Source organism: Humulus lupulus, chromosome 5 (genome assembly GCF_963169125.1).
Source record: "Humulus lupulus chromosome 5, drHumLupu1.1, whole genome shotgun sequence".
Lineage (NCBI taxonomy): Eukaryota > Viridiplantae > Streptophyta > Magnoliopsida > Rosales > Cannabaceae > Humulus > Humulus lupulus.
In genome coordinates, this window is record NC_084797.1 from 230971969 (window position 1) to 230984127 (window position 12159).

A 12159-nucleotide genomic window follows, 5' to 3' on the forward strand; every position below is an offset into this window, starting at 1 on the left:
TTAGGTTTAACTAATATAATGAACCTATACAATTAAGTCCAACTCAGGTAAATGGGCATTAACAATTGGGCTTATATGGAGGAGGGCTGGGTCCAGTATGTCGTTCCCACTACAAATGCCCCATATCTTCCATACAAGGCCCAAAAGACAGGAATTTAAACATTCGTTTTATTAATTGATTAGGCCCACTATAGTCATGCAAAGCAAATGGACTTTCACAAGTGGAATCACCCACAAGAGAGGAATTTAAACTTTACATTTTCTAATGGGCCCAAATAAAACCTATCATTTTATGAATATTTTATTTGGCAAAATACCATATATCTAACAAACATATGGGCCACTATATGCATCTAAGTCCAATTGCAAAAATATCACATATAGTGCAAACAGACATGTTATAATTGGATGGGCCTAATCATGTTACTATATGAGCAATTCTATAAATTTATGCAAAAATACCACAATTTATTTCATTTGCAAAAATACCACAATTAATTATCTAGAATTTATAAAAAAAAATTCAAATTAATTAAATTTTTACAAAAAAAAAAAGTCAATTTAAATTTCATTTATCAACAATTAACAATAGTTAATTTAAATTTCATTTATCAACAATCAACTTGGTTTTAGGTTAATTTGATAAAAAAAATATATATCAATTTAATTTAAATATGATTTATCAACAATTAACCAAAGTTAATTTAAATCCCATTTTAAAAATATATTTTATTAATTGGCTGAAAAAAATGATATTTTTCAAAATTTAACCAATTTTAAATTTTAAAATCAATATCTTAACTATTTTCCAAAATATCTTGTGTTATTATAACTATTAGCTAATATTTTAACCATTAAAAAAAATAAAATATAAATAGTTATAACAACCCTAAAATATCTCAAAATAGTTAAACAAATTCAAATATCCATAAAAATATCTAACTAACAATATTCAAATTTTAAATAATTTAAATATTAAAAACTATAGAATAAAAAGATATTTATATTTTCAAATAAAGATTTAATAAAAATATCAAGAATTTAAATGAAAATATCTTAAATATTTGATATCATAATTCTAATATTTTAATATATTAAAAGATTTAAAATTAAGTTGTTAGTCTATTTTTAAATTTGAATTTGAATATTTGTAGAAAATATCTAATTATTTAAATCTCTAATAACTAAAATTTCTTATTTCTTAAAAAAAATTAAATGATAAAACAAAAAAGATATTTTTGGTTTTAATTATAAATAATTTATTTCTACAAATTTTAATTTAAAAAAAAAATATTTTTGAAAAAAAAAATGAATAGTACCCGTGGTACTGTTCACGGGTACTTTCACGCGGGCGGCTGGTGTGCGCGCGGGTGGCGTGGGTGCGCGCGCGCATGGGCAGCCATGCCAAATTTTTTCCAAAAATTTTTTTGAGCAATTTTTCAAACCAAAACCATTTTCTAATTAATTTTTACCATGTTTTATACAAAATAAAGCATATATAAAATTTAATAGCATAGAAAACACAACAAACTAACCTAAAAATTGCTAAAATTCACATAAAATCAATATGCTTCATAAAAACATGAAAACCATCCAATTATTCAAATATATCAAATAATCCAATTTTAAACATGTTCATGCATGAAAATAAAGATTACCAAAGTTTCTGAGGACAGTTGTTGTATTAGCTTATACAGGATCTTTATTTATTTTCATGTATATCTAATATTAAACAAATTAATACGAGATAGCCTAAAACATGTTTCTAAAATTGAATTCAAGAGAAACAAAGAATAGAATACTTATAGTATACTGTATACGCAGTATACAGTATACTGTAAGTATACAGTATCCTTCTGAGGAATTAAAGAGTCCTTCCTTCACTTTCTCTATCTCTTGTATCCTCTCTGTCGCAGAGTATTATCAAGAAACTGAACCGATCTTATATTTTCTTCACAATCTTCCAATGTATCCTTAGAATCACCTAGACTAGTGTGGGCAATTCTCAACACATGAGATAGATATAAAGCGAAGAAGAGAAAATAACAAAGTGGCTTAGAAAATGACTTGTGTTTAGAGAGAATCTAAAACTATCAGAAAATCTGACTTGTGACTTATCAAACTTCTCTCTAAGCACTCATTTTATAGACTCAATTATGCCATTTAATTTAATTAAAAAATCAATAAAATAATAGCCATTTTGAAGCCCTAGGTCAAAATTATCATGGGCTATAAGCCCGTGAAATTTCTCATTTGATTATAAGCCCATTGGACTCAAAATAAAGTCATGTATTATTTTCTATTGATTTAATTAATTAAATAATTATTTAAATCCTTTATCAAATTAATTATTAATAATTTGAACATTGATTTAAACTTATTTATTAATTTAGATACCAATTTATCTTAATTAATAAATCTGCCATAATTTCTCTTTTCTTCTCAAAATTACACAACTCTGTGAAACTATCCAAAATTGACCTGGTCAACTTTGATAATTCTATTTGATGATTAAATCAATTAATTGAGACTATCTAGATGATTTTATCCAAGGTACAATGGAGACCATGAGCCTATGAAATCAAGCTCCAATAAGTTATCATAAATCTAACAAATAAATTTACTAACTTATTAAGTCCTCGTGACTCCACTATAGACTCGGAATTGCACTCTTGAATTCATAGAACGCTCTATAACAAATTTAGATACGCTATTAATTATCCATTGTTACAACCATAATTGTCACTCAATCCTCTATAGACAGTCTACAATGAGACAGGACTAAAATACCGTTTTACCCCTCATTGTATTTTATCCTTAAAACACTTAGTTCCTTGTAAATGATATTTCAGTAAACTAATTTAATTACTGAAATGAGATCTCTATCATTTAACACCTTGAACCAAACTAAAAGGAAACCATCATTTCACTTCTTCATAAGAAGTTATAGATGTTCATATCTATGATTAACACTCCCACTCAATTATACTACCGAGTTCCCAAGATGTAAGTATGGGCTAGTCCGTAGGGTAAGCTGGTAACGAGCAAGTTAAAGAACTCAAATAATACAATCAGTTAGAATACTAACCACTCAGAATTGAGATTGAATTGACCTATGGTCAACTATATGATATGACTAGAATAGATAATAACGGTATGTTTACTTATCTTATCAACTGTCAATATCGGTCCAGTCCGATGTAACAAATACATCCGATCTTATCTACTTTGCTAATGTTCTGGAAAGAACATAACACTGTAATGTGTAAGTAGATCATATCGTAGATTGGCAAGTCAGTGTAAATCCTATGCACTGACTAATCTTAGGACTAACTTATTTTGAACATATAATCATATTTATATTCCACTGTGATTACGTCACTATAAATAAGATTAGCTATATGCTCGAGATTTAATAGAAGTTTATATTAAACAAATAATCATGAAAATAAAACATGTGAGCAAAGTAATTGACCAAGTCAAAAAATTGATTTCTATTCTTTTATTGATAATAAAATGAGATTACAAAGAATTTGAGTTTTAATTAGGGCATAAAACCCCAACAGTATTGAGGTACATCACAACAATTTTAGTACATGTCTGGACGCTCCTCCCAGTCCCCTCCTATTTATTACCCCGACATCCCTACAGGATCTCAGATGTCACATCCTAGGCATCGTGACTTTGGGGATTCATCGCAGTAGCAGCAACCACATCAGCAGAGATATGGTCAATTTGTGAGTTCGTCGCAACAACAGCAGATGTATGGTCAATTTGAGAGTTTATTGCATCAATCTCCCTCAGCACGACCACATACTCGACAATTTGGATCATCTTTGCAACAATCTCCACAAGCTTATTACCCTTCACCACCAGCACCACAGTTTGCGTCACCACCATTGCTGTGCCCTAACATTGGTGAAGATATTGACCTGAATGTTAATGAATATTTCTCGCCTGGTTGGCCCGATCCAAACAATAATAATTAGTTTACGTTTTTTAATTATATTAAGACAATTGATATTTTATTATGTTTATTTTATGATTAGTTTATATTTAATTTTGTTTGATGAATACTAATTGTGTTATTAATAATTAATTTTAATTTATGTTAAATTTTATTATCTTTAAATAAGTATGATATATTTATTATTAAATAAAATCAAACGAATTATTATATTTTAATATTATTAATCAATTACTGGCGGATTAATAGGGGCGAGACCCGCTGGTATTAAATGAGTTAAACGAGGTTGACTATTATTTTACACTGGCGGAGTCCCGCCCCTATTAATCCGCCGGAGTCCCGCCCCTATTAATCTGCCTGTGTCAATAGATTACCGACGGGGTGTCAGTCCCCCAGTAATAACCATAATCACCGACCAATTATTACCGGCGGAATCTGCTATTATTATCGGCGGAAGCCTCCGTCGGTAATACTGTGTTCTATTGTAGTGACTGTTAGGAAAATATTGTTTTGCCTCAATGGAAATGATTATAATATTACAACTCTATTAAATAATATTACAAGTAAATATAGATTGATTAAATAAGGTTACAACTCTATAACTGAAAATACAAATAAACTAAAGAAAGGAAGAAGATGATGATGAAGGAGAGAATAGTGAGAATACAACTCTAAGCAAAAGATTACAAGTAAAATAAAGTGTTTAGACCAAATGAAAATATTACAACTCTTAAACAAAATATACAAGTAAATAGAACAAGAGAATAAGAAGAAACGCAATAGAATAAAAAGAAGAACAGAAACACAATCAAACTCTCACTTACACAACCTAAGTGAAGAGGATTGGGGATCACCAACTTGAACAAGGTTTAAAACCTTTGTCCAAAAGCTTATTTCCCCCTAACTCAAGCACTAAGAGATCTCTCTCAGATATTGGAAAAGCTTTCTGGAATTATCAAGCCTCAAGGTGTTTCTAGCCAAGTGCTCTAGTGGATAGAAAAGTTGTGTCTTACAAGTGAGCTATAGGCTCCTATTTATAGAGTTTAGAGACATCCTTTGAATTTCAAATTCCACCAACCCCCATGGTTGTTACCAATGTTTAATTGGATTAATATGGAATTAAAAAAGAGATTTGGGAGTTATTTGAGTTTTTTGAGCCGTTCAACAAAGATTGAAAAAACTGAAAATTTGGTCAGTTTTGGCCTGTGGCCGCGGCCACTGGTCTCTGACCCACAGGCCGCGGCCACTGACCAAATTCAGCACAAAAATTGTGCTGTTTTTCCAAACGATTCCAAACCCTCTCAAATGATTTTGAACTCCCAAAACACATTATTGGGGTTAAAATCATATCTCTAACAACCATATCACATATAGCTTTTATGAAATTCATCTCAATATTGTGTAGCAACAATTTACACAATAAAGGGTAATATTTGGAGGTTACAAATTTGTAACACCAAATATGTTACATTATTTGGATATATCTCATATATCAAAATATTGTAACTCTCTATTATATGTTACAATATGTGACACACTTTGTCACATTTATTTAATCTAAAATATTATATTATAATATAATATAATTTTACATTATATTATAAAATAATATAACATTCCCCCACAAGATTAAATAGTTATCTTATTGTAACATTTATTTAATCAATCATTATATTTTGAAATATAACAGTGACTAGAAACAAACTTCTTTTTAAAAAAAAACTAGCAACAAACTTAAATTTAAAATCCATGTATAATATTAATATTATATTAAACATATAATATATAATTTCTTGTTGTCACTGCCAAATTAAAAAATTAGAACAAACATAAACTTATACAAAAATGAATTAATTAATAATTAAAATATGATATTTTTAAGATATTTTATGATAATTTAAATAATTAAATCATATTTATTTAAAAATAATAAAGCCATACACATAATTTTTTTTATCTTATAAATTTGTGTGATAATTTATTTTTTATCAAGTGATTATAGCTCTTTTTCTTTATCAAATTCACCAAAGGATATTGCAAGCTACATCAGAAACTGAAAATAGTTGATGCATGTATACTACTCTACGCTATGACTTTTTCTATTCTTATTTTATTATATTATTAATTTCTTTTTTAAATATTATTGTAATATATATATATATGTCATGTAGCAATGTAAATATATATTTATGTCAATGTTGTGTTTAAATGTTATATATGTAGAGATTATTGATATATATATATATGGGGGCACTTTTAATGGTTACTCCCTATGGATGGTTACTTTAATAGTAACCATTAGATTAAGATTAATGATCCATATTTATAGTTGTTAATTAATATTTCTAAAAATAAATTTTTATTTTTTTAATTTTTGGAAAGACTACCTGATTAAATTAAAGAATTAAAAAAATCTTATTTAAGCATTATATATGAAAATTTGAAATTAATGTAGAAAAAAAATATTTACATGTTGGTGACTTGCTATATTAAATTACTATGTTTCCACATCATCATAATTATTAGTACCCATTTATGGATAATAATCATTAAAAAATCTTCCATATATATATATGGACATCTCATAATTAATTCACTTATATATATATATATATAAAAACAATATATAAAAACATGAAATATTTGGTAGTCTCAACAATATTATATCCTTCCTTTTTCTCCATGTTTGTTCTCTAAATATATATAATTTATTTTCTAAAAAAAAATTTAATATGTTTCTTGATCTTTATTATTTATATATAGTTAGTTTTCCTTGTAATCGATATAAGACTTGGATTGAATTGTTATTTTTTAATTTTTATATTTATATCTCTTCTATATAAAAAAAAACACAAAAAATCCATGTTAATTTAGATTGTCGAGGAACTGAACTAAGGAGTCAATTTTATATTGTTCATGAAAATTAGTTTAGACTGATAAATACTACTTTTGGACATATCAATTTTATATTGGATGTTTTTTTCTCTAAATTTTCTATTGGATGTTGCTTGGACATAAATAAGATATAGAAATTGGATCATAGTGTATTGATGTGGGTTGAGCCTTTACCCAAAGAAAGGATTTTATCAAAGCCACCCTAAATTTATTTTTTCATTTAAGTGTATAAATGTAAAGTTCCCAAAATAAAATTATAAATCAATAATAAGTTTAATTAAAGAATGCATAATAAAATTACAAAATAAATGACTTAAACATAAAGTGAGAAAATTCATAATCATTGTGCTCATGATGTGTAACTATTTATTCAGAAATATGATGCTCCTCATCCTTGACATATTATTGAGTAGTGTTGTTAACTCTTTCACACTCATCTAACCATTCATGATATCTAAAAAAACACAAAAAGTTCATGTTAAACGTCTTATTTATAGGAAAGTGATATGTGTAAATGTGTCAGTTGAGAAACATTAAATAATTGTACTTACAGATCTATTGGTTCTGTCAAAACTGCAAACACAAAATGACAAAAAAAAAAATTTAGATACAAAATATAATAATAGTGAGTTTTTTTTTAGAAATAATGATTTAGGTTAAGATGACACAAACCATTTATTTTTGTAGAGTAGGTCATCTCGCAAGTCAAACATTTAACATTTCCAACTTGATATTCTTTGTTACTGAAATCATATAAAGTTTAACTCTAACAATGAATAATAGCACACTAAAGCATAGATCAAAATGTAGAAAAATAAGACTTAGGATTCTAAAGTAATGTAGAAAAGCTATTAAATAAGTAAGAATTCTTACAAGGTACATGCAACACTATCTTTATGAGAACAAAATGGGCAATCAAAAGTTATGGGAAGCTTAATCTTCTTCTTTGAAGCTGGCTTTAGCTTTCTTGACTTTCTCTTTCCCATTTTTTCAAACTTCTTAGATTAAAATCTTTACTAATTCTTCAATGAATGAGAAAAGATATATATAAAATCACTTGATGATGAAATCCCTTATTGTTTCCACAAAAGAAAAGACCAAAATTAAGAAGAGGAAAGAAAACGAAAACAAAAAATATTGGCCTAGCGTATTTATAAGCCACATTTAATTATTATAATATGTCGGTGAATTAGATTTTTAAATTTCAAATAAATTTGATGATAAAATATGTAAGTGTTATTTTTGTCATGCATTGTTTTTCATGTTTAGACATTGTTTTCATGTTATAACACTGAAAGCCTAGTAGCACGTGATTTTCACTTCTGGGGATTTTTCATAAATATGGCTTTTTAGACATTAATGTGCAAAAATATGGTAATTAAATTTTACTTACTTTATATGGAAAAACTTAACTACAGAAAATTAGAATATGGGAAAAGTTATCCCACATTAAAAAAATAAAGCAAATAAGCCACTAAGGAGGGTAGTATTGTAATTAAAGATGCACATCCTACCATAGTGAAATTTTGAGTCGATCAAAAACATACCCAGCCGAAATTTTTTTTTTCAGCAAGAACACCAATCTCCGGCAACCACAAACCCGAACCACCAGCCACCTCCAGCCATCTCCGGCGACGTCCTTCTCCATCATCGGCGACGTCCTCCATCTCTGGCGACGATCTTGTCCATCGTCCAAAGCATCCAAGAAAACCAGGTTTTTAAAAATCTTGCTCTGTCAAATACTATATTACTGTAATTTTATTCAACTTAATATCTATTAAATTCCTAATTCTTCTACATAATATAGAACCATTGATTTCATATTTTTCTCATACCTATTTTACAGATTATAATGGTAATCATGAAGTTCATTATGTCCATTTTAAAAAAAAAAAACATAATAATTAATATGAAATTTGAAAAAAAAAATTAAACCTACTAATATAGTTATATTGATTGACCAAAAATATACAAAAAAACAAGAACTATGATTATTTTAGATTCAATTTTGTCTTTGCGATAAAAAAAACATTTCATATTGGTCTATTGGTCTGAATTCTAATTGTCAAAACTTTCAGTAACAACAAAGTAACCAGTTACCTTGAAAACTGTCATATTTTCCAAATAAGTTTTCCACTGAAGTATGTAATTGCAGACTACAGTAACTAGTTACCTTCACCAGTTACACCCAAATAACTACTTAAAAATTTACAAAATATTACAGGTATGGAAAATACTACTTCTTTGGTTCAATTTGGAGGCAAGTGGAATGAAAAAAATGAGTACGAAGGGTACACAATGACTGGAATATTGATTCCACCAAATTGTTCTCTTGACAACTTGGTGAATTTGGTAAAACAGGAGATAAAGGAAACAAGAGCAAGCATTGAAGTTTATTATCAAGTAGCCAAAGGAACACCACCAATGAAAATTGAATCAGACAATTCAGTGTTGTTCTACTTGGAAATAAAGAAAAAAGTTGCAAAAAAAATAACATACTTACCATTGTGTGTGAATATAGTTCAAGAATCAATGGATGAAAATAATCTTCTTCAGCTATCAAATCAGAAAGCTACAGCACAAGAAATGGAGGTGGGAACATTATTAATGCAAGCAAACAAAGCTTCCATCAATGAACATATGTTACTTGAAGAAGGAATGTCAAGCACAACAAATGAGGGAATCAATGTGGCATACATACCTCACCTTGCTGAAGAAGTAGCTGATTTTATAATTGAAGACAATTCAAAAAGAAAAAAGAGATTGGAGGAAATTGAAATAGTAATATCTGATTACAGAGTGAACAAAATAGAGCAAGGACAGATTTACAAGGACAAGAACACAATCAAATCAGCTCTTGGCTACCATGCAATGCTACATAACTTTCAGTTCAAAACAAAAAGATCAGAACCAAGAGAGTACCTGGTTACCTGCGCAGATGACACATGCAGCTTGTTTGTGAGAGCTTCTAAATACAGAAATCAAGATTTATTCAAGGTACGAAAATGCATTCCAAATCATACTTGCTCTGTTGAAATTGTTATGGAGGATCATAGGCAAGCAAAAAGCATCATAATTGGGGAATTAATAAAGAATAAGTACAAGTCAGTCAAAAAAAATTATACTCCAAATGACATCATGAATGACATGAATGATGACTTTGGAGTAATCATGGGATACACAAAAGCATGGAGATCAAGAGAAAAAGTTTTGCTTCTAGTAAGAGAGAACCCTGATGATTCATATCAAAAGTTGCCAATGTATCTTCACATGTTGAAGCAAGCAAATCCAGGAACAGTAACACATCTGCTCACAGACAATGAAGATAGATTCAAATACTTGTACATAGCTTTCTCCAACTCAATCAAAGGTTGGAGATACTTGAGGCCTATCATTGTTGTTGATGGAACTTTCTTAAAAAATGCACATGGCGGCACACTATTTTCAGCATCAACATTAGATCCAAACAACAACATTTTTGTCTTGGCTTTTGGAATAGCAGACTCAGAAAATGATAACTCTTGGCTTTGGTTCTTCTCCAAACTGAGAGACACATATGGAGAACCCGAAGGTATGGTAGCTTCAATTTTATCATATGGTTTACATATAAAAAGGAAATGGTTACCCAAAACCAATACACAAATACATGCTATTTCGTTTAGTATCTTATAAAAGTAACTGGTTACTTCACAGGATTGGCTATTGTTTCTGACAGACACAAGAGCATAGAGAATGCAGTACATATAGTGTACCCAAATGCGTTCCATGGAGCTTGCATGTATCACTTGCTCAATAATTTGAAAAGCAAGTATGGAAACCATGGAGAACAGTTACAAATGAATTTCATTGCAGCAGCAAAAGCATACACAAAAACAGAATGTGAACACTACATGAGAAGCCTTGATAGACTTGACAGGCGCATTAGACCCTATTTAGAGAAAGCCAAATATGAAACTTGGGCAAGATCATACTCACCAACAAAAAGATACACCATGATGACATCCAACATCGCAGAATCGCTCAACGCTGCACTAAAAGCTACAAGAAATCTCCCTATTGATATATTGGTTGAATTTCTTAGAAGTTTGGTTTAAGAGTGGGTTTGGAACAATTCAAATAATGCAAATGGAACATTCACAAAAGTGTCTACAGCAACAGAAAATGAATTGAGACATGACATTGTTTCAAAAATGAAGTATGAGGTATGCAACTAAACTTATTCTTACTATTCTTTATTCTGTCAATATATGGTAACCAGCTACTCTGGGTAACAGCAAAAACAAAACAATAAACTAAACAGAGTGGGAACAGCATACATTCAATGCTAATTGTACATAAATGTTTATTATTTTATTTTAATTCATCACAAAACTATTTTCAGGTCTTGCCTTTCAACCCAATAGAATATCAAGTTCGTGATGAAAAAGGGACCAATTTCACAGTAAATATTCACAATAGAACTTGTACATGCAATAGGTTTCAAGAAGATGAAATGCCTTGTGGGCATGCAGTAGCTGTAATTGCAAAGAGAAACTTGGGAGTATATGATTACTGTGCAAAGTTTTACAAAACAGAAACTTTGAAAGCAATGTATGAAGAAAATGTTCATCCTTTGCCCCATAAAGATGAATGGAATCTACCACAACACTTAGACATAGTGGTGCTACCTCCAAAGGCAACAATCCATGCAGGAAGACCAAGAAAGAAAAGAATAAGATCAAGAGGAGAACCAAAAGTGATAATCACCTGTGGTAAATGTGGCTAACTAGGACATAACAGGAAGACTTGCAGGAATCCACCAATTGACAAGGCAAACAAGCAGAAAAAACAAAAGTCATAGCTTGATATATTACAGAAAAATAACCATATCATAGCTTCATTCATTAAATGATTGACTTTCATATTCATACAGTAATATTGAGTATTATAATAACTTTGTTACATATTCAAATAAATTGAATGATTACCAAAGAATATAAGATTCCCTTTATAATAAATTGTTGGTTTTTTGTTGATATATGTCAAATATTTATGCAACCAACACCATGAAAACATGTTTTTTTTAAAATAAAACATAATATTCTGGGTGAGGTAACCAGTTACCACTTAGTATATAACATGATGACCCAGTTGGGTACCTGGTTATTATATCTCAATTGCTTTGTATATCATAGTTACTTTTAAAAAGTTGAATATTATTATATATAATTATTAAACATGAAATACAAAAAAAAAAACAATAAAGTAGGTACTTTGATCTAACATTTGCCACAAAAAAAAAAAACAAATGAAAATCA

The 12159-nt window shown here is 29.1% G+C and overlaps 1 protein-coding gene across 1 annotated transcript; it reads left to right on the forward strand.

Moving 5' to 3' along the window:
- Nucleotides 1-11052: 11052 nt before the first annotated feature.
- On the forward strand, nucleotides 11053-11627 carry LOC133780052 (uncharacterized). The gene is made up of 2 exons (XM_062219932.1): nucleotides 11053-11064; nucleotides 11244-11627. The coding sequence occupies exons 1-2, from the start codon at nucleotides 11053-11055 to the stop codon at nucleotides 11625-11627; spliced, it is 396 nt and encodes a 131-aa protein (XP_062075916.1).
- The last annotated feature ends 532 nt before the right edge of the window (nucleotides 11628-12159 follow it).